Here is a 24677-nt window from a genome sequence, read left to right as displayed (position 1 = left end):
CCAGCAGACAAAATGCTGTGACGTAACACATGATGTGCAGGAAGCTTCTGTACTATTCTAATGGACTAATCTACCTGTATGCTTCAGTATAAAACTTGATGTAAAACTCTTACCCCTGGCAGTTGGTTTCTGGAATCTATTTCCTCCTGGAGGGCCCATGCTTCCTGCCCCAGACCCAGCTGGACCTACAATAGACACATCAGTACAACCGGAAATGAATTTATTTGCAGATGTGCACAGCATGTGAACTGATTTCAAATTCTAGCTTAATCTATGTTTGATGTTATTATGAGGCTGTATGTCCTAAGTGTTACTCTTGGCACCGTAGACACACAAGAACAAAATATGTCCAACCACACACATGTATGTGTTGCTGACATCTAGCATAAAACTTTACCAGCTGCCACCACCACATACTGTTATCATATGTCTTTTTTCACCATTACAGTTTGTAGGAACAAAAACACACAAGATCATCAGTTTTCACTTATAATATTTTGCTCACTTTACTTCACAAGAAACAACAGCAGTAAATGAACAATGTTAACCAGGTACCTTATATACCATCTAACTTAAAGCTACAGACCCAGCAGCATGAACTGGGCTCCAACATAAAGCATCCCTGGTTTAGTTATTCATTTATTTATTTGATTTAGTCTTTTATGGCGTCCTCAATAATATTTCTCTTTTACGCCAGTGGCTAGCAGGATCACAGGTGAAGGCTGTGATAATTGCAGGAACTCAGAGCCAGTAAGGCCCCTGCTTCATACTAAATGGTCAGCCTCACCTGTCAGCTGTGAATCTGTAGGGGGTGGGGCTGCGGGCGTCTCTTGCTCCTCCTCCCCACCATCAGTATTCACCCATCTGTTCTTTACTGGATCCCAGATGATCTGTATGAATTACACAAAACCAGTTACAGGTTCAGTTTTTTGAGATGCTACTATGTTATATTTTCAGCCAAGGACAAAATTAAACAGAAACGGAAATCTAACACTTAATTTTTTTTAACTTTTTGATTCAACAATTGCAGCAAGCCTATCACATTGAAAACTGAACTTGAATCTTTGGCATCTTTGGCTTTCACAAAATCATAAGACACACTTTGAAAATATATAATACACTTGGAAGGTGTGGTTTACCTTTCAGTGAACCACAAGAGAATACTGTCCTGATCAGAATAAGTCTGTATCACTCACACATATGTTTATCTCAATATTCTCGCTGAATGTCTGGACTATACAAAAATTTCAAAATCTTTTAGGATTTACATTTCCAAGGTGCGTCAGTATAGTACAACTGAAGCTTAACTTTACATGAGTGAGCACAGCAATCCTAAAAACTTTGAAACAAAGAGAGCTGGCCAGTAAAGCATATCATTATGACTAATAAAGTTTTGAATCTTCTTTTTAAATTACTATGTTTTGAAAAGGTACTTGTAAAGTGAATAGTGTTTTGCATCTACCAGGCAGGCCTGTTTACCTCAAGTATATGTGTACTGTGTTTGACCTGAAATGTCCATTTTTAGAGCTAATTTTTACAAAATAACATTTTGCCAGACTCAAATGTTACACTCACAGATGGGTTCTCATCCTTGGGTAGCTTCATCTCATTCTTTGGTGTAGAGAAGGTAAGTTTGCTAGCCAGGAAACTCAGTATACCGCCCCCAGCGTTGTTGTTGTTGTGAGCCTAGGGGAATAACACAATAGCATACTACAATAAATTTTAAAGCTTCTTCCCCTTTGTGATTTTGAAAGAAAATATCCCTCAAGTTATGTTATAATTTCTTCATTTAGTTATTTATTTACTTATTTGCCTGTTTTTTTAATGACATATTCACTGCACTTACACTTTGAATTGCAGTTAGTTCTATGGGGAGAGGTGACAGAGTGCTCTGGCTGACCAATAACAGCAGTTAGTTCTATGGGGAGAGGCTACAGAGTGCTCTGGCTGACCAATAACAGCAGTTAGTTCTATGGGGAGAGGCTACAGAGTGCTCTGGCTGACAAATAACAGCAGTTAGTTCTATGGGGGAGAGGCTACAGAGTGCTCTGGCTGACCAATAACAGCAGTTAGTTCTATGGGGAGAGGCTACAGAGTGCTCTGGCTGATCAATAACAGCAGTTAGTTCTATTGGGAGAGGCTACAGAGTGCTCTGGCTGACCAATAACAGCAGTTAGTTCTATGGGGAGAGGCTACAGAGTGCTCTGGCTGACAAATAACAGCAGTTAGTTCTATGGGGAGAGGCTACAGACTGCTCTGGCTGACCAATAACAGCAGTTAGCTCTATGGGGAGAGGCTACAGAGTGCTCTGGCTGACCAATAACAGCAGTTAGTTCTATGGGTAAAGGCAACAGAGTGCTCTGGCTGACCAATAACAGCAGTTAGTTCTATGGGGAGAGGCTACAGAGTGCTCTGGCTGACCAATAACAGCAGTTAGTTCTATGGGGAGAGGCTACAGAGTGCTCTGGCTGACCAATAACATCTTTAATGGTATGTAAGTTCAGTCCCAGATTTACAGCGATGTGTGCAACTTGATTTGCTACATGTGTTTGACTAACACAGGCTGGAAGATTAAGGCATTAAAAAAAAAATCTGTCACCCTATTTTGACCTACATTTATATATTTATTTGATTGGTGTTTTATGCTTTGCAGCTTTTGGTCTACAAAGGTCATGGTTTGAATAGGATAGGCTTCACTCAATTTCATACACACAGGCAACACAAGAAAGATTCAAGATGGTGCAAAAGCAAAGAAAACAAATCCATACTAATCACAATGTTCACTGGTTGCCTGGGCTGGTCTTTATTCGATTTTATACACAGACAGGGAGCAATGAGAAAAGAGAAAAAATCTGATTAAGACTTTACTCGGGCCAGCGGCATCCATGCGATAAATAGAGAGAGTTTTTTTTCGATTTTAATTATAGGCAGAGAGATTAAGATAGGGATTAACCTTTTTATGTTGGCCTGCAGCATTCATGGCTTGAATGGGCTGAACTGACTTGTTAGAGTAAGGCGACGCCTTAATGGAATGCGAGCTGCTCCCGGAGAGGGTGCGAGGACGTCCGGATGACAAGGAGCTTCCACCCGACACTGTTCTTTGGCGTACTGGACCACCGTGAACCTAGAGAAGTAGAGAGTCAAGAGGAAAAGTCATGAGGGGCTAGAACTTGAAATTACGATACCTTATCATAACTGTGCTATTTTAATATTCTGACACTCATCTCGACACTCCATCCTCAAAAAACATGGTGCAGATTTCAAACTCCCACTTCATTTCCAAAATGTGTGGCTCTGATACCCAATGAAAACATAAAAATGGTGTCAATAATGCCCACCTTTAATAAAATTCAAACACTAAAAAGTCTTCAAAAGTAAAGGGAAAATATTTTTATTATTCCATCCGTCTGCGAGGAGGACATATCAATTTGTATGTCTGACCATCTGTCATGCTATTGTTTCTGTGCAAACTCACCCGAGTGTGGTTTGATTTGGATATAAGTTTGCCTGCAGGCCATTATGTGTAAACCCAGACCAAGTTCAATAACTAACAAGAGCCATGCACAGATTCTGGATATCTGATGACTTTCTTGATTCTGACTGTTCAAACATGATCCCAATTTAACTAAAATTTGTTTATTTATCAAGTGATCCAGTTGAACACCAGTTGGACCTATACACAAGGTTTGCATACTTAGAGCAGGACATAAATTCTCTGCGTTTGCCTGTTGGATACAGTTGTTGACACTGTGTCTGATAATAAGAACTTCATGTGGTGTGACTAACACATCCTAACCTCACCTTATTCGTAGTGTTGCTCGATGCGCCCCAATAATCACTGTTGGAGGAAGCAGCTAAGTTCCCGTCAACATCATCTGCCATTTGCGTGGCAGGCACACCGGATACGCTGTAGCGTCTGGCACCGTAAGTGGTAGGATCACCGACAAAACCCGAGTCAGACGGTGCACTGGAATCTGTGGATACACGACCACATGATTTTGAAGAAGTCTTCATTACAGATACATCATATTAACACCTACCCTAATTCCTCAATCTTTTCACATATGAAGTGGCAACTTTCAGTGCATATTATGCACATTTTTAATTTGACAGCATAATGACCCAGGAGCCTCTCACCAATGTGGTCACTGTGAGTTCAAGGCCAGCTCATGCTGGCTTCCTCTCCGGCTGTAAGTGGGAATGTCTGCCAACAACCTGCGGATGGTTGTGGGTTTCCCCCGGGCTCTGCCCAGTTTCCTGTCACCATAGTTCTGGCAGCTGTCGTAAGAGTGAAATATTCTTGACTACGGGGTAAAACACCAATCAAATAAATCTGATTTTGGAGACAACACAAACAGTATAATTTTATGAGTCTACACAGAACCACAGAGCTTACCCTACATCCACAACCTTTTTGCATCCAAAAGAGCACCTTTCAGTGAAAATTTATGCACATTTTTAATCTGATTGTGGAAACAAAACTATGTTGGTTGTGTTGGTCAGTCTACACACAACATTATTTTCAGAATATGCTTGATCAGAAGCACACCATATATGAAGATCAAAATTTGGGGGGTCATTTACCACAGCTCAATGTACACAAGTGTCAGGCACATTTAACACTGACCTTGAAAATATCGCTTTTCCACTCCTGCGTCATATCCAGTCTGACCAGAATAACCATACGCGCCATCAGGCTGCTGATATCCGTAGTTGTAACCTGAACAAGAAAGGAAACATGCATAGTATAGATGTATGTACATGTGTTTAGATGTATGTACATGTGTTTAGTTGTATGTACATTTGTTTAGATGGATGTACATATGTTTAGATGCTGTACAGTGTGCTTGTACAAGCCTGAAAATCATTTTTAAACATATATTGTTACATGATCAACAAATTTTCTAGCTACCCCTATCAGGAAAACAAGTTTTCATAGAGGTTTATATTCATAAAAGCACAGCAGTTTGGTCCTAAACCAAATAGTTAGCTCCTGGCAAATTAATATTGGAGTGCAGGTCACTTTCCATGTCCTGTGGCTTATTTCCAGGCTGAAGCTTGCTATGCTACTAAAACAATGATAATACATTTTAAGCCACAATTATTCTGGAACAGAGTAACAAAGAAGCACAACAGAGATTAAAAACCTTACATTTATTTATTTATCTGATTGGTGAGGGGCCTCCGTGGCTCAGTTGGTTAGCACACTAGCGCAGCGTAATGACCTAGGAGTCTCTCACCAATGTGGCCACTGTGAGTTCAAGTCCAGCTCATGCTGGCTTCCCCTCCGGCTGTAAGTGGGAAGGTTTTCCAGCAACCTGCAGATGGTTGTGGGTTTCTCCCAGCCTCTGCCCGGTTTCCTCCCACTATAATGCTGTCGCATTAGTGAAATATTCTTGAATGTGATGCAAAACACAAATCAAGTAAATAAATCAATATATGTGATTGGTGATTTGAATTGTACTCAAGAATATATCATTTATATGATGACAGCCAGCATGATGGTGGGAGGATACCATGCTCCCAGGGAAAATTCACTACCATCTGCAAGCTTCCCTGACCCACGTACAGCAGGAGAAGAAGCCAGCATGAGCTGGACTTGAAATCACAGCTACAGCTCCTGAGTCACTGCTCTATGCTGGTGTGCTAGCCCCTCTACCTTGGAGGCCCTGAAGAAGACTTTATACAAGCATCCAGGTTACCACCACAATGCATTTTTAATGTTTTCAGTCAGCCAAAGCAAGATGATTTATATTTTTTCCAATTATTAACAAATAATGTTTAAAAAAAAATTACCCTAGTAGATTGTGTTTATTATTTTCTCAGTGTTACTTACCCTGGTTATACTGGTTGGGGTCATATGTCTGGTTAGAGTAGTTAGGATCCATCTGTTGTTGAGTTGTCTCCCCTGAGTATGTTGAGTAAGGTAGCTGGTCTCCTTGACCTGTGACCTCCCCCCCTTCCTGAGTGACTTGTTGTTGTTGTTGTTGTTGTGCCCACTGCTCGGCTGTGTAGCCTGCCTGATAAGCACTGTCCTCCTCCGCAACTCCCTGGTACTGCATGTACCTCGGGTCGCCAGCCATTGTTAGCCCGGCTATCTCCCCACTCTCACTACTACCAGTTGTCGTACCGTAACCAAGGGGCGTGGCTGTACCGGATATGGGCTGGATTGAACCATCCTAATCGATGAACATGAGAACAGAGAGAGATTGCTGTATGTATGTGTGCAGCTTACAAATAAACATATAGTTGAAAAGTAATAAAATGAATGAATTACTGCTTGGGGTCCATGGTGTCAAAAGTGCTGCTGCCACTCAATATAGGGCTCAGACTGAGGTGAAAATTGTCCAGAAGACCCCAAACGGAAGACCCGCTTTATGATGTTTGACAAACTGGAAACTTGTATTATCTGGATATTCAGTACAGAATTGCATTTCACAAAACCTGGTCATGCAAACTTTCTCACTACTTCATCTTTAAAAATTGGTATTTCAACCCAGACACTGTGAACTTAGTAAAAAGTTACCAGGACATGCAAAACAAGGGCCTGAAAATATAGAATCTAAAAATGTAAGGCCTGAAAAGATGGGGCCTGAAAAGATGGGGCCTGAAAAGAAATAACCTGAAAAGGTCTTGATCCATTTGAACCATTCACTCATAACACACAATGTGAACACTTGTACTTGATTGGCATTTCAGGCATAACAAAACTTGACATTAATTATCATAAATACCCTGTAAGAACCAGGATGAGATGTTCTAGCCGAGATGTAAATATATTCCGAAATTTCATAGTTTGCTAAGTGTTCATGTTCAAGTTCGAATCAAAAACAAAAAAAAAAGTCAGCCAAATCTGTTAAGATAAGGGAGAACAACGGTATCTTCAGTGACCTTTGTACTGACCTCTAACCCATGACACGACCTCTGTAGCTGCTGAAGCCAGTAGGGATCCTCTAGATCATACCCCATCTCTTGTCTCTGAGGATCGTAATACTTCAATCGGCATGACAGCTACGACAGGAAAACAAATATACATTAAACACACTCTCCATTAATCCTAACCTTAATTAATGCATAAGTACACATGTACATGTGCTTGTATGTCCTTTAGTACATATGTACATGTGCTTGTATGTCCTTTAGTACATATGTACATGTGCTTGTATGTCCTTTAGTACATATGTACATGTGCTTGTATGTCCTTTAGTACAAATGTACATGTGCTTGTATGTCCTTTAGCATTTGGGTCATAATAATTCAATTGGCATGACCATTGAGACGAAGATAAATGTACAAAATTTATAAATACTAAATTAATTATCAAATCAATTGTTCCAATTCATGTTACAATAGTAACATTTCAGAAGATAAAGCAGCTAGCCTATGATGCATGTGTGATATTGATGAGTACATGATTGTTACATTTCCAGAACAGCAGGCATGATTTCACATATATACATGTAGGTCAACATATGGTTCACAATTGGTTGGTGTGTATTTATTTATTTATTTATTTGACTGGTGTTTTACGGCGTACTCAAGAATATTTCACTCATACTACGATGGTCAACATTATGGTGGCAGGAAACCGGGCAGAACCCAGGGAAAACCCACAACCATCTGCAGGTGGCTGGCAGACCTTAACACGTATGGCCGGAATGGTTGATGTGTAAACTATTGCTCCAGACATTTTGAGATATGATTGCTTATAAGGTTATTGCTTAGAGAATATATCATTGTACATGTACATGTAACTGTCAAGTCCATTTACATGGATACTCACATCACAAAGTTGTTTGACGAAGGGCAGGGGATAAACGCCGGGTGCCTGATTGACAGTGCTGGCTATCACTTCACAGTAATGTAGTGCCTATATGAACAAACAGAACACAGCAGATCTGTAACACGAGTTCATGCATGTAACAGCAAAACTTCAGAAATCAAAGCGATGTGTGAGAATCTATGAAAATCTATTTGAGGTCATGCACATTCAGACATCTCACTTGTCCACGGCATGGCAAGCACGTAACAGCAAAACATCAGAAAACAAAGTGATTGTGTGAGAATCTATGAAAATCTATTTGAGGCCACGCACATTCAGGCACCTCATGTGTCCACAGCATGGCAAGCATGTAACAGCAAAACTTCAGAAATCAAAGCGATGTGTGAGAATCTATGAAAATCTATTTGAGGCCACGCACATTCAGGCACCTCATGTGTCCATGGCATGGCAAGCATGTAACAGTAAAACTTCAGAAAACAAAGTGATTGTACGAGAATCTATGAAAATCTATTTGAGGCCACGCACATTCAGACATCTCACTTGTCCACGGCATGGCAAGCACGTAACAGCAAAACATCAGAAAACAAAGTGATTGTGTGAGAATCTATGAAAATCTATTTGAGGCCACGCACATTCAGGCACCTCATGTGTCCACGGCATGGCAAGCATGTAACAGCAAAACTTCAGAAATCAAAGCGATGTGTGAGAATCTATAAAAAGCTATTTGAGGCCGCACACATTCAGACATCTCACTTGTCCACGGCATGGCAAGCACGTAACAGCAAAACATCAGAAAACAAAGTGATTGTGTGAGAATCTATGAAAATCTATTTGAGGCCACGCACATTCAGGCACCTCATGTGTCCACGGCATGGCAAGCATGTAACTGCAAAACTTCAGAAATCAATGTGATTGTGTGAGAATCTATGAAAATCTATTTGAGGCCGCGCACATTCAGACATCTCACTCGTCCACGGCATGGCAAGCATGTAACAGCAAAACTTCAGAAAAAAAAGTGATTGTGTGAGAATCTATAAAAAGCTATTTGAGGCCGCACACATTCAGACATCTCACTCGTCCATGGCATGGCAAGCACGTAACAGCAAAACGTCAGAAAACAAAGTGATTGTGTGAGAATCTATGAAAATCTATTTGAGGCCAACACATTTAGGCACCTCACGTGTCCATGGCATGACAAGCATGTAACAGCAAAACTTCAGAAAACAAAGTGATTGTATGAGAATCTATGAAAATCTATTTGAGGCCGTGCACATTCAGACATCTCACTCGTCCATGGCATGGCAAGCATGTAACAGCAAAACTTCAGAAAACAAAGTGATTGTATGAGAATCTATGAAAATCTATTTGAGGCCGCACACATTCAGACATCTCACTCGTCAACGGCATGGCAAGCATGTAGCAGCAAAACTTCAGAAATCAAAGTGATTGTGTGACAATCTACGAAAATCTAATTGAGGCCGCACACATTCAGGCACCTCACGCATTCACAGCATGGCAAGCATGTAACTGCAAAACTTCAGAAATCAAAGTGATTGTACGAGAATCTATGAAAATCTATTTGAAGCCGTGTACATTCAGGCACCTCACGCATCCACAGCATGGCAAGCATGTAACAGCAAAACTTCAGAAATCAAAGTGATTGTACGAGAATCTATGAAAATCTATTTGAAGCCGTGTACATTCAGACATCTCACTTGTCCAGGGCATGGCAAGCATGTAACAGCAAAACTTCAGAAAACAAAGCGATTGTGTGACAATCTATGAAAATCTATTTGAGGCCGTGAATATTAGTGAACTTATTATCATTTCAAAAGAAGCCTTAAAGTATCTGTAACAATATAACATGCACAGTACAGCAGCCTATTTATATCTCCTGTGCTTCTGCCCTAAAGTTTAATTTGTGAACTTCATGACCATTGACATATTTTTGACTTCATATTTAATGAAAGGCATGTATACTTTCTATTATTTCTCTCAGTTTCAAACAAAAATAACATGGTTGAAAAACTGACGTCCGTGTTATTTATAACACTTTAGCATATTTTCCGCCAGGTCAAGTCCATCAGGGGAGGTAACTCACAGTGGCGTCTACATGAACTTTACACGTAAGCCCCAAAACACTCATGTCACCTGAACATTTGTGATACTCACAGCATGGGTAAATCCAAACTCTGCCATCCGACAAGCATAGAGAAATTTATACGGCTGAAACATAGACAAGTAAACAAAAAAATAGACAGGTAAACAAAACCATAGACAAGTAAATAAAAACATAGACAACAGCACTGGCATGTGATACATTATCAGGGCTCAAAGTTAACAACTAACTGCTGGCATATGCAACTGAAAGTTTGGTTAGTGCATCCATAAACTTCACAGTAATGATGCATGATACATAAATCCTCAAACTATACAAATAGCTACAGGAGACTTGTTTGTGCAGCACTGTCCACACGGCTGGAGTACTAGGTAGAGTGCTACTGACAAAGTGAAGAGGATCTGATCTAACTGGCAGTAGAAATGATCAGCTGAAGCAACTGAAGTTCTGCCAACCAAGGCGGGAATTTCAAATTTCAACATTACCACTTCATTATTCCTTCATTCTGAAGACTAACACGAGTGGGCGTACTTGGGAAGGTCTGCCAGCGAGCTGCAGATTCTTGTGGGTTCCCCCCAGGTTCTGCCCAGTTTCCACTCACCATAATGTTGACTGCCGTCGTATAAGTGAAACATTCTTGAGTACGGCGTAACACTCCAATCAAATCAATAAATAATATGGGTGGGTACAGTGTATACAGAACACTGAAAATTATTCACAAAAAAGGGCTTTCATACATTGAAATACACAGGTCAGGAAAGAAGTCATCAATAATGCATGACAGTGATTAGTATATTTTAATGTAGATGTAAAAATGCAGTGATCTGTCCAACCGGCTCAGTATAATAACCATGTCACGGCACAAAGGGACATCGCAAGCATGTTGTAACGGCAAAACCAAAGCTGTCATTATCACAACCGTGTCGTAACGTCAGAACCAAAGCTGTCATTATCACAACCGTGTTGTAACGTCGGAACCAAAGTTGTCATTATCACAACCGTGTCGTAACGTCAGAACCAAAGTTGTCATTATCACAACCGTGTCGTAACGTCGGAACCAAAGTTGTCATTATCATGACTCTCTAAGAGAAGAAAGACGACCTTACCTGGAAGGGGGCTAATACAGATAGTGGATTCCCTAATGATAATGCATATTCATAAACTTCTGTACACTGTATAGCTTCATTGGTTGCAAATTCATCAAATGGTAAACTGGAAACAAAGATTAAAGTGATCATTATCAAAAATTGTCAGTTAAAACAAAGTGCTTCTTTAGACTCGTCTTGATTTCAAGCAAGTAACAATCAAGTCATAAGATTTATGAGGTTGCCTCTATCTTCCTGGTGCTATTTTTGCAAAAACTGTAAGTGATATTTCCTTTTTCATAAAAGGTTATAATGTCATAATGCCAAAAGTTATGAAAATTGATTTATGAATTTTCGTGAAGGGGGGTCCAGTCCCAATGTAAAACTATGATGAGAAATATTTATTTATTTGGTTCTTGTAAAATGCCAAACACAAGAATTCATTTACAGAGTAAGTAAAAATAACTTAATATATCAAGGTTATTCAGTCAAATAAATACAATTTACTCTTCAACTTGAGCCACAGGAGGATGAGAGGAAGAAATCAAACTACTTCCTTGGATGGTCTTCCTTGGACGATACACCGTGAAGGTCACCGAGCGTCATCCGAGGAGATGTAACGGGTAAGGTCTACTTACTTATGACTTGATCCGATTAGGACCAGTTTAGATGTCTTCTTGCTGTAAGTGCCAAAGTCTATCTGGGCCATCAAGTAACAGAAATGACTGGCATACAGGTATCCTCGAGAAGCTGGCAACATTCACAAGCACACATATATATGTACCTTCTGATTTTTTCACAAAAAAATATGTTTCCATGGCAACTACTATCACCAACATGGCATACATGTACATTAACAATGTTGACCTAATGAATTTCACCGAAAGTTTAGCTTTTTGCAAGTGACATATTTTGCTTGATTCTAACTAATTCATCCACTTCAAAAAGGGCCAATTCATGTTTAATTTTAAATGTAATTTACAATGGATTGTTACAAAATGTAAGAGTTGGGATAAAAAGTATCATTTAAGAAACCTCCATGTCCTTCTGAAAGGGCAATATTACATGTCAAATTAAAGGTGAAATCCAGAAATATTTGGCACTCAAACAAGTATCTCCTCTCCAGCTGTATGTGGGAAGGTCTGTCAGCAACCTGCGGATGGTCGTGAGTTTCCCCCGGGCTCTGCCCGGTTTCCTCTCACCATAATGCTGGCCTCTGCTGTACAAGTGAAATATTCTTGAGTACAGCGTAAAAGAAAACAATCAAATAAATAAATCATATCAAATCAAACAAGTGTCTTGAGGCCAGTATTTGCATTGGTCTCCGGTAAATATTACACTATGCAAACGATGACCTGTGTCCACCAATTGCTTACTGTCAGTCACCAAGGCCTTCTGAAGAGCTACAGGGGAGAAATCTATAAACTCCCTGTACAATACCGGTGCCTGGAAGCAGCACATTGTGTGGTCGGAATAAGATATTTAAAATTACACTGTAAAAAAAGGCTTACCAAGCGTGTCCCCCAGTGTGAGGATACTCTTCCTATCCACATCTGGCTTTGGTGTTTGATTGGACAAGACCATGGCCAGGTGAGGACGCCAGTCTCCCCACCGCTCATCTGATATACACTGAAACATTCAACAAGCCCTCAGGTCAGCAAAAATACAGGAAATCTTTGGCCAAAGTTAAAAAGCTATGACATCTGGCACAAAATTTTGTCTATGACAAAGTTACTCAATTTGTCTAAATTTGAGTTTTATCGATTAAAAAGGTTTGCAAAATGTAGAATGATATTCAACTGGAAAAATGTAAGTTTCCACACAAAACGAAAATACTTTATAACATTTATTTGCCCTCAAAAATGCACTTTTCTGCACAAAATTTAGATCATACACAGTAAGAGACATACTTATTTAGATAGATTTGGTTTTTAAAACTTGTACTGCATAGCTGCCCATTACTTGAAAACAAGCAGTTCCAAGGGTGAAGAGAGTTAACTAGATAGCCTGGAAATAACTGTAGTTTTGCATAGAAGAGTGGCACTCCAGAGTTCTGTAAATGACATGAAATGTACATACGGTTACAGCTGCAGGTTGCCTGCCTGACATCAGCTGGTACAGCGTCTGCAGTGGGTCATTCATGCGCATTGAACTGTTAGCAAACCTGAATTTTACCAGAAGGAAGACAGAACAATTAATACTGTTTTTACTATATAATTTTTCATACATACTTATAGTTGGTTTTAATCTGAAATAACATGGCATTCTTGAAGTGATACATTTTGCTTGATTCTGGACATTAATAAGGCCATTTAAGCGTTTTGTGCGAAGTTTGATAATTTTTTTTACCAGAAAAAACTTACGGTCATCAAAAGTGTTATTTCAAACGTTTCATGTTTTTCTGAAAATGACCATTACAAACCAACCTGAAATATAATGTACATGTAACCTATACAATATTTCTTGCAGGCTCCCAAAACTTCATCGATCAATTTGAAGTAACGTTTCTAATAAATGTAATTAAGAGGCTTTCCATCACAACAGAGCTCCTCCATACAAAAAAAAAAGAAACAAGGAAATGGATTTATTTCTTTATTTTATAATTGCCTAGTCAAGAATTTCATGAGAAAAACAATGCAATAAGCTGGCCAAGTTTGAAGAAAGAGTTCCTTGAATTGCATTTTGATATTGATTTGAATATTAAAATATACAGATAAAATACATCATTAATACAAAGTTTAATACAGAACATCACGTTCTTTCCTGATCTCTCATCTTTAAAACCACATAAAAACCGTGTCAATGTAGTTTGGTACATTTATTACAAGTAATTACAAAACCTTCTGTATATTGTTTTATTTTCTATTGTTACGCCTTGTTGATTGTTCTATTATCTTCTCTGTACATCAGCCATATGAATATATGTGTGAGTATGAAATACAGCATACACACAACGGTTACAGTAAGTACTGTATTAAACTCAAATTTCTATGATGACAAAGTTACCCATTTTGCCCGAATCTGGGAGTTCATTCTAGAGATGTTTTGGGGTTTGTTTAGAGGGTCCATGTAACAGGATGAACAACTGGAAAAATTCAAGTTTCAAGAACGAAAGTAATATTTTTAAATTATGACATTTAATTGTTTGAATAAATGGGGTGGGGTGGAGGAGGGGGGGGGGGAATGTTATTAAAGTTATTTAAAGTTTTCTAAAACAACACTCACACCTGGTAGAAAGGTTCCATACCTGATCATCACATTGGCATGTGTCCGATTGTCCATTTTACTGGCCAGAAACAGGGCGTGGCCCCAGAGGTTGTTCTTCATCGCCCAATCAAGCGAGTCCTAAGATCAAAAGTCACAATGTCATGAATCAAAAGAAAATTGAAGAGCATGAAATCCAAATTATCTGATAAAAATCAGAGAAGTAAACGACCCGACTTACTGCCCCACAAATCATCATACGCAGCTGCAATCAATCAACTCAAGGAGTACCAGTTTAGCACCAAAATCTAATTCAACACACACATGTACAAATGTCGAAATATATATGAGGAATTATATTTATCTAATGTCTAATTGAAAATACATCCAATGAGACTTATGCTGTGCGCTGAAATGAAAACAAGATTTGTTTATTTAGTCGACTGGAAGCTATGAATCAAAACTGTTTGAAAAGAGCATGAAATCCAGATTACAGATTAGTATTTGGTAAAACCAAAGATGTAAATGGCCCTATTTGTACGGGCACAAATCATCATATATGGCTTCATCAATCAATTCATGGAGTATCAGGCATGCCAGATGTGTACAGAAAGCAAGCACACATGTACATGTAATGAAATTATCTGTCTAACTTTCAATCTGGTAATCAGCTGAAAAAAGACAAATGCCACAAATTTCACACCTTTCATTCACCTACATACTGAAGGGCATGTATTCCACATTCTGCCGTGTGCTGAAAAGATTTATTTCATTATCTGGTTGGTGCTTTACCAGATACTCAAGAATATCTCTTTTATTCAATGGCAGCCACATTAGGATGGGGAATAGTGACTACGAATTTGTATTTATTTATTTCATTTATTTCATTCGTGTTTTACGTCGTGAATATTTCACTTACACGACCACGGTCATAATTATTACCGTGACAATTTTTAACTCCGGCTTTGGGCAATAATTTGTTTAATTCAAAACCATACAAATCCTCTCTAAGATTATTCATCTCATTTGTTCATAACTGTTTTGAATTAAACCAAAGATCTTTGAAGCCAAAACAGTGAGCCCCCAATCCACACGCAAGTGCAAATAAAGATACGTCTACTTTATTCATACAGACATATTACAAGGCTCATTTTTCAATTTTTTCAGGAGTCCAAAAATTCAATTACCGCAGTATTCCCGTAAATCAAAGTTACAGAAATCTTATTGTATTCCATTTAAGAAACAATAATTCTTTATTAAGTCATACGTGCCTGTCCTTCATGTTAAGTGATATGTGCCTATCTTGCATATTAAGTGACATGTGCCTGTCCTACATGTTAAGTGATATGTGCCTGTCCTGCATATTAAGTGATATGTGCCTGTCCTTCATACTAAGCACATGTATTTATCTTTGATCATAAATTTACCACGTTTCATTGCTTTTTTGTCTTGAGAAAAAAGGATCTAACCACAATTTGAATACACAGGAATCTAAAATGGCATTCCAGTGAAATGAATTAATGGGAACTTGTTTGGATTGGAACAAACCACACACAGCATTACCCTGAGGCAAGGAGAGGTACAACCACTGTAACAACAACAACAGCCACGCCTTTCATTCCCTACGCACCTTTTTTCGGCCGTACAGCAGCAGGTGCCTGAACCTGTCCGTGACTTCCTCCATGGTCAGAGACTTGCGGCGGTTCACAAGTGACCGGTCAGCCACGACCGTCAGTGTCTTCTCTGTCTCGTCCTCTCCAACCTCCGCCAGATTTTCCAGGCTCTGGGACTGCGATGTGGATATTTTCACCCCTGTGGACTTGTACTCCATGGTCGTGGGTTTCATGACCCTCCAGCAGAAGGTCGGCTATGTCTGTACCCACCACTGTCTGTGATATAACACATACACGTTAAGTGAATATCAGGCAAACGGTTAACATGTTTAACTGCAGAAGTCATTCATTTATTTATTTATATGATGGGCCATGGCTGTTTTACGCCGTAATCAAGAGTATTTCCCTTTTACGACAGCGGCCAGCATTATGGTTGGAGGAAACTGGGCACAGCCCGGAGGAAACCCACCACCATCTGCAGGTTGCTGGCAGTCCCTACAGGAGTTAACTTCATCTAAACAAACATGTATAACTGATGTACAGCTGTATTGTCTAAAGCCTATTTGTAATTACGACTTAAAAATGGCAGACTTTGAAACTAGAATGCAGATGACGGATATATGCCCCTGCTTTTTGGTAACACATACATCATGTGACAAAGCATGAAAACCTATCATTATGCTATTAAAAGTATAGATATATATATATTTTCTTTTTTGTCATTATCCATTATTCTTTAAACACCACATGAAATTATTGCTTATATTTTTCTACTGTGTCTTCGTCTAATATCCTGACAAATGCACAAAAGACAAGTGCTACAATGTTACTTCTGTTGTTTTATGACTGAAGAAACTCACTCCATTTTGCTTGATCAGCATCTCTAAGAACTTCCACAGTAGTTCTGCAGAGTCTCTGTCTATCATGTCCACATCCTCTTTGCACATCTTGGCTTGTCTCTGACAGAACATGAGGACATCATTCTTGTGGGTCTCTCCTCTACAAAGCAACCGAGTCATGAAAACTCATTCTCAAACTGGAGAGAATACCAGAATAAACCAGACAGCACTTTTGTCTGCCCACGGTGAAACCTGGGCTGAGGTTATAGGGTACATAAACAACAGCATGGTAAGCCTCAGCAGTCAGAGTCCCTTTACACTATTCAGCTCATTAACTACACTTATGAGGGTCTTTGACACCTTAAACCTTCTTCATGGACTCAAGCAAAGGTTCAAATTTAAGTTTAGAGAAATACACATGAAAAACTAAAACTGAGTTCGCTATGTTGTAGCCTAGACATAAATCACCATGTGATTTTGTTTCCCCTTGTCTGTTTCTGCACATGTGTGCACTTAAAACTGCTATCTAGTTACCACACCTATACATGTAATACAGTAGCTTTCTACCTCATCACCTCTTTTTTAACAGAGAAACAACAAATCATACACTTACAGTGTGGTAACATTAACCCTAAAAACATTTACACCAAAATGTGATTATCTCTCCTTTGTTTAGAGATCGTTTGCATAAATAAACCCATCATGCCCATGAAGTGTGCTAAAGCATCAACTTTCATCCCAAAGAAACCTCAAATGTGCAAAGGATTCATAAAATGACATGTTTTTTTGTACTCCAGTGACGGCCAGTAAGGTAGATTTTGGAGGCTGTCAAAACAACTACTGTATCAGGGGAGAGAACTGTGGAGGAAGGACCTGATTAAGCCTACACATGTACATATATATGGCTTGTTCTTGAACTGCTTGTCCCTAGTTTGCCTCGGATATCACTTTCTGGAAAATGCTTACCAGAAAATATGCATAACAGGACATTGGAGATTGCAACTATGCCTCCCAAAAAAAGAAAAACAACTTTCTTTTTCCCTTTCTGTATTAGGCACTGAATATTTACCCAACACCATTTAACATGTACGTTTCATAAATACTATCATACCCTTGCTTATTAAGGCTGCCTTACTTGATAAGAGGGCCTGGGAATTTCTCGATCTCCTCAGCTTCCTCGTCGTCCCGTAACAGGGTCTGCAGGTCGTCGATCTGGACCATTGCAGGCTGGCCCTCTGCAGGGCGATTAGGCTGTATTGTGATTAGCTGACCCCCCGGGCCAAACCTTACCCCCACATGAGGCAAGGAGAACTTAGCAACCGCCTCTGTGAAAATACACATTTGATTGTGATGAAGTTATTACCCAATATGGTTGATGAGTCTTTTACAGGACAAATTTGTTACACAGTTATTCAATGAGAGGTTACAGAATTGACACCAAACATTTCCATATCCTTTCACTGAGTGGAGGGAACTGGAATGCCTGGGGCACTTCACAAACCACCTGATTTAAGAGCTGTAGGCTAGAACTGAGCACCAATCTGCGGTTTAAGTCGTTAGGGGTCGTTAGGGGTCAACTGGTTTACATTTACCACTATTTACTTATTTATTGATCTGTGTTTTACGCCAAACACAAGGATATTTCACTCATACGATGGCAGCATTATGATGGGAGGAAACTAGGCGGAGCACATGGGAAACAAACCATCATCGACCAGTTGCTGTTAAGCCTTCCCAAGAACTACCGGAGATAAATAAAGCCCGAGCTGGACTTCGAGTTTAAACCTCAACCCAATTTGTGAGATCATCCAGAGGCATTATCCTGTACTATCATGCTAAACAGTCGACGGAGGTCCACATTACTGACATACACATATCTACATGTATATTATACAGATGTGTCTTAATACTGTATACTGTAACGCCAGTAGCTAGTTTGCAGATGAACATCAAATCACACGATTCCAATACAATACCAGCGCTTAGAAATCCACTTTCACTTTTTCTTCTCACTAACCTGATTTGGCCTCGTATTCTCCATATCCAGGGTAATGGTAGCCTTGGTAACCATACCCATATCCCATGTTGTCATAACCAGCGTACGTGTGGGCATCATAGTGACTGTACTGGTGCTGGCGACTGTGCGGCCGACTCCCATAACTGTGCGGATCTCTGATGAAGTTAAATAATTAAACACATTTATCTTCATGAAAAAAAGAAAAAAATGTTCACTTACATGTACCATTTCACTCTATTTATGGAGTTATAAAGTGAAAGTGAAAACTATTCATCTTTATTCAGCCATTACTGTCCAATGCACAAGATGCAGTTAATACATACACAGATAGAAAACAGCAAAACAGCAAGCTTCTATGTAAATAAAAACAAAAGTCTTAGACCTATTTTCATTATAGGGGAAACAACTAACCTAAATGTACTTCATGATCTTGATGCTATGCTGTTACAGTGTTGGAGGGAGAAGGGGCATGTGGGAATATAGATGGTGGAATATATCCTCAAACGTATGCTGCATTAACAGTGTGGAGGGGACAGGTAAAAACTGTGTCAATAAGAGGAATGTGAGGTCACATGTCAGAACGGTTCATAATGAAAAGCTAATCAGGTGTTGCTTGCACAAACGGAACGTCATTCTATTAGTATAACGCTGACTGTCAATCTCTAAGATCACAATTGTAGCCCTAATGTAAAATTGACACCCTCTTTCACCCAGGGGATGTAATCTATGATAGTCGTAATTTACAATCAAAAAGCACAATCATACAATTAGCAATTTTAAATATTTAAAATCATGCCAGAAAACACATACAGAACGGTTCATCAGAATGTCTGTCCCATACAACAAAACTGCAGGTTGCTGTCCCACACGTGAAGGGCGGGAGAAGATATCTCCAGTGCTATTCAAAACACATGTACATGCACATAATACATGTATCAAGTCAAATGCATAAATCTGGAACATCAAGTTCGGGGACAAATATGACAAATCATCGCATGACAAGTAGAAATCCAATTTGGCCTTCTGCTCAAAGCAAATTTGGTGAAAACAAATCTCTATACTGCCATGACTGAGGGGAAGACACAGTATACATATACAGAGAGAAGCAGTTTAAAAGAAGATATAACTGTGCATGTATCAATACAGGAAGAGGACACAAAATGAGAAAAACTAATCACACGTGTAAAAATCGGGTCTTCAGCTCTAATCAAGAAACAAGTAAATTAACTTCCATGCAAGATTTGGAGAAACAAGCAGAACTTTTTCTCACACACTGATGTACAATGGTGCATACGTACATGTACACAGCACAACACTATGCATGTCGGGTATGTTGATTGGCAATGTGACAAACACTCCTAATTCACTTTCAGGTTTAACACGAGTTAAAATTTCACCAATGGCTCATTATATCTCTTGATTCTCAGACTACAACTGATCTTATAATGGTAAGATGTCGTTTGTTTGGAAGGTGTATGTGTAATAGCATCCTACTGAAAAAAATGTAATATTTGCTTATGCATGACCTTGGCAACTCAAGGTCACACCAGCATTGCTGCTGAGTCCCCAGTGCGTATTTGATTTTCAAAGAGGCCCAAAAAGTTCCTTCAAGTACCCTATAAATAGCATCTAAAAACAAATTTTCATTTTCAAATGGCTGTTGAAAATTCAAGGGTGGGAGAAACTAAAGGATGAGTGACACCAAACCTGTGCGGATGTGATCTCCCAAGGCCAAAATACCTTGTTACGCTAAAAGAATCCTTCTCATACAGCACAACCGAGATGAAAGGTATAAGAGGGGGGAAATTCATGACATCTATCTGTTTATTTGCCTTTCAAAATGCACTTTTTGGAGGACAAATTTAAGGTCATATACCGTATGCCTTTGACTCTGCCCAACACCTCTGATCACATCGTTAGTACACCTGTATTACCTGACAGACTGCTGGTCCAGTTCATCAGCTGGGGTGTTGCCGCGAGACGCGCCAGAGGTTTGACTCAAATGATCCGTGTCCTCGTAAGTGGCTAAGGACTCCTGATAGTAACCAGGCTGGTATCTGTTAAGGGCAAACACACACGTACGATGCAACACACATGGGTTAGTACAGGCAATATAGGTATTATAAAAAAGAAACTCCAGGCTTCCACTGGTTTACTATAGAAGGTTATACAGGACAACATACATGTACAATATTTTGCTTTGAAGAAATATAGGAAGTCGTTTTCAACAACATGTATAGGAAATCTGAATATGCCACAAACTTTTGACCATATAAAACATTGATAAAATATAGGATGGAGCTAAAAATACCCCACATGTACATGTACTTGTGATATACATGTATTACCTGAAAGACACAGTGGAAGCCATGGAAGATACTACATGTAGGTAAATGTAGTTCATGTCACTATACTTGTATGATGCAAAGGTGGTACCCTAATTCCTCAACCTTTTCACAAGCAAAACAACAACTTTCAGCGCAATTTATGCATGCTTTTAAATTGATTTTGGAGACAAAACTACATTGGCTGGATTGACCAATTTCAGGGCATCCCAAAAAGTATAATTTCATCAGTCTACACAGAATAAGTAAATCCCTTTAGAAAATGCTTTAAAAAACACCTTGCATACATGCGAAAAGGTTGAAGAATTACAGTACAGGTGGAGAAATGGACATGTACAAAATGTAGAACATTGAATTTCTGAAGACAAAACTCATCCCCATACAATCATCTGAAAACTCAAAACTCCTGAACCAATTAAAATGGTTTGTCATAATGGTATAGTAACCACAGCCAGTCAACCCCTTAGGAATGGTCTGTCATAGACACCATAGTAACCCCAGTAGGTCAACCTTAAGGAATGGATAAAAAAATGTCCACAGGTCATGCCATGCAGATATATGTACACTCAAAATGCTTGAACTTAGTCAAAATTTTAACATTTCACACTGAACAAGAAGTTACATGTTTAGGGGAAGAACTGTAAAATTTCATGCATATACATGTATTTGACTTGGTTTGGTTGCACTGAAGAATACTTCACTTATACAATAACCGCCAGGTTGCTGGCAGGCCGTCCCATGTACATCTGGAGAGGAAGCCGGTCTAAGCTGGATTTGAACTCACAGCGCCCGTACGGGTGAGAGGCTCCTGGGTCATTGCTTGCTTGCATACATGTATATAATACATGCAACTTTACAAGTACATACAGGTACAATTCCATTTCTTATTTCTTATCAATAATGTAAAATACATTATTTAAATGTACATAGAAGACATGTAGAGCACATGTAAAATTCTGTGTATGGAGACAAAATTTCCATCTTGTACATACATGTATCAGGTGTAGATATACAAGTCAAAGGCTTTAAAAAAACATGTCTGACAATACACTGGTTCATAATTTACATGAGTTCATTTTCTCTCAAATAATTCATTAACAAAAACATACTCGACACCATCAAATAAGAAACATGTCTGCAATAACTGTGGCTTTTATCAATTTGACTGGAGGGTCAGGAAGCAACCTGTGGACGGTTGTGGGTTTCTCCGGGCTCTGCCCGGTCTCCTCTTACCATAATGCTGGCCGCTGCAGTATAAGTGAAATATTCTTGAGTACAACTTAAAACACCAATCATTTAAATAAATCAATAAATCAATATGACTGTGTTCCAAAGTTATTTCGCTTAACTAATTGTGGTTGATGGCCATGGTAACACATGTTCTGTGTCTGTGATGTCAAATGTGAAGTGTGCATACAGTCCAATTCATATAATGACATGCCTGTTACTCTTGCCAATTAGCATAATTTGACCACATCATGGTGATACCAGCTCAAACTGTTGACACTTACCTCTCGTCATAGGCATGTCTGTAGTATTCGTCGTAATAGCCGATGGCATAGCGATTCTGATAATCATAGTAATCACGGTCATAGTAATAGGCATGCTGTCTGTAATAAGGGTCGTAATCATAACCTGTAATAAATGTAATAGAAGAATAAAGTCCATTTGTATGTTGATTGTGTATTACATTGTAAATATGAAATCTGTATTAAGGGTCGTAATCATAACCTGTAATAAATGTAATAGAAGAATAAAGTCCATCTGTATGTTGATTGTGTCATACATTGTAAATATGAAATCTGTACTAAGGGTCATAATCATAACCTGTAATAAATGTTATAGAAGAATAAAGTCCATCTGTATGTTGATTGTGTCATACATTGTAAATATGAAATCTGTACTAAGGGTCATAATCATAACCTGTAATAAATGTAATAGAAGAATAAAGTCCATTTGTATGTTGATTGTGTAATACATTGTGAATATGAAATCTGTATTAAGGGTCAGAATCATAGTCTGTAACAAATGTAATAGAAGAATCAAGTCCATTTGTATGTTGATTGTGTACTACATTGCAAATATGAAATCTGTATTAAGGGTCGGAATCATAGTCTGTAACAAATGTAATAGAAGAATAAAGTCCATTTGTATGTTGATTGTGTAATACATTGTAAATATGAAATCTGTATTAAGGGTCGGAATCGTAGTCTGTAACAAATGTAATAGAAGAATGAAGTCCATTTGTATGTTGATTGTGTAATACATTGTAAATATGAAATCTGTATTAAGGGTCGGAATCGTAGTCTGTAATAAATGTAATAGAAGAATAAAGTCCATCTGTATGATGATTGTGTACTACATTGTGAATATGAAATCTGTATTACGGGTCGGAATCATAGTCTGTAATAAATGTAACGCAAGAACAAAATCAATTTGTATGTGATTATTGCGTAATAAGTAAGATATCTGTATTAAGGGTCATAATCAACGCCTGTAATAGGATAATACACATACATGTACATGTAGGTAAATACTGCACAGCCGTGTAAAAAAACATGTACATGTATCTACTGTAGTAGGTGTTTAGGCATTTAGGCGTTTCGGGGTTTAGGAAACAGTTATGATGTCTGCAATATGGGTAAAAAAGTCATGTAAACGTACTGGCAAAGTTAAACACAAATTGGTTATGCACTCTGGAGCTCAACTCCATTTGGCTGAAGTAACACTGTGTGTATAGTGATAGTGCTCAGTCCAATGATGTTTCATAAAAACCCAACGGTGTGTGTACTTAATAAAGGCCCTTTCTTCATAAAAGACATCTTTAATAGCTCACCCTTATATCTGCTTCTATATTCACGGTCATAATTGTACTGATCATAATCCATCCTTGACCTTGGTCGATCATTATCAGTCCTTGACCTAGGCCGGTCATAATCTGTCCTTGATCTTGGTCGATCATAATCTGTCCTTGACCTTGGGCGATCATAACCTGCCCTTGACCTTGGTCTCTTCTCCTCATCTGAATCACACACAAATTCATGCAATCAGTTGCAAAGAACAAGGCTTAAAGAGCACAGGAGAGCAACTCCTAAACCACCAAGAACATGAGGTGCAGGTTCAATCCCAGCCGTGGACAGGGAATTTGTAGATTTGCAGGTCCCTTGGCATGGTTATACTATATGAACCCGGTTTCCTCTCAGCATAATGCTGCCTGCCGTCACATACGTGAAATATTCTTGAGTACGGCATAAAACAACAATGAAATAAATTTATACACTGTACAGTGTATGAAAACCACTTTCAACAAGAGGTGCAAATCTGCATGTGTATATTACATGTACATGTGGGAAACCTGTGGCAGTTATGTGACAAAAGTGGGTAGTTTACCCGCATCTATGTGTGGACACACTTACACACACAAATGGCCAAAGACGGACAAAGCATGATTACAAGAAGTCTACCAGCTGATGCAATGTTTCAACATCAAACTTTATATCATCACAGCTCTGACATATGTTTGAATACGTATCACTATGCCATGCATGCTTTGGGTATCAACAGATCATTTACATGCATGCCTGGCATTACACACTTGTATTATTATATGATATGGAAGTGCGTATAAAACAGGTCAATCATTTGTCAGCAGTCTACAGCAAAGCGAAAACA

The 24677-nt window shown here is 38.9% G+C and overlaps 1 protein-coding gene across 1 annotated transcript in view; it reads right to left on the bottom strand.

Annotated features, from left to right (window-relative positions):
* LOC135480100 (protein transport protein Sec16A-like) overlaps positions 1–24677 on the bottom strand; it is a 40730-nt gene that overhangs the window by 11267 nt on the left and 4786 nt on the right. Inside the window, 23 exon segments of the mRNA XM_064759856.1 lie at positions 114–185; positions 788–890; positions 1576–1686; positions 2954–3124; positions 3802–3974; positions 4628–4720; positions 5837–6179; positions 6904–7011; positions 7784–7870; positions 9956–10009; positions 11009–11114; positions 11626–11737; positions 12499–12616; positions 13067–13151; positions 14235–14332; positions 15822–16031; positions 16033–16080; positions 16665–16803; positions 17779–17968; positions 18661–18815; positions 20595–20717; positions 22517–22640; positions 23842–24027. Coding sequence (XP_064615926.1) covers positions 114–185; positions 788–890; positions 1576–1686; positions 2954–3124; positions 3802–3974; positions 4628–4720; positions 5837–6179; positions 6904–7011; positions 7784–7870; positions 9956–10009; positions 11009–11114; positions 11626–11737; positions 12499–12616; positions 13067–13151; positions 14235–14332; positions 15822–16031; positions 16033–16080; positions 16665–16803; positions 17779–17968; positions 18661–18815; positions 20595–20717; positions 22517–22640; positions 23842–24027 — 3009 coding nt within the window.

The sequence above is a fragment of the Liolophura sinensis genome, chromosome 13, assembly GCF_032854445.1.
Source record: "Liolophura sinensis isolate JHLJ2023 chromosome 13, CUHK_Ljap_v2, whole genome shotgun sequence".
NCBI lineage: Eukaryota > Metazoa > Mollusca > Polyplacophora > Chitonida > Chitonidae > Liolophura > Liolophura sinensis.
This window is presented reverse-complemented; position numbering and strand designations above follow the sequence as displayed.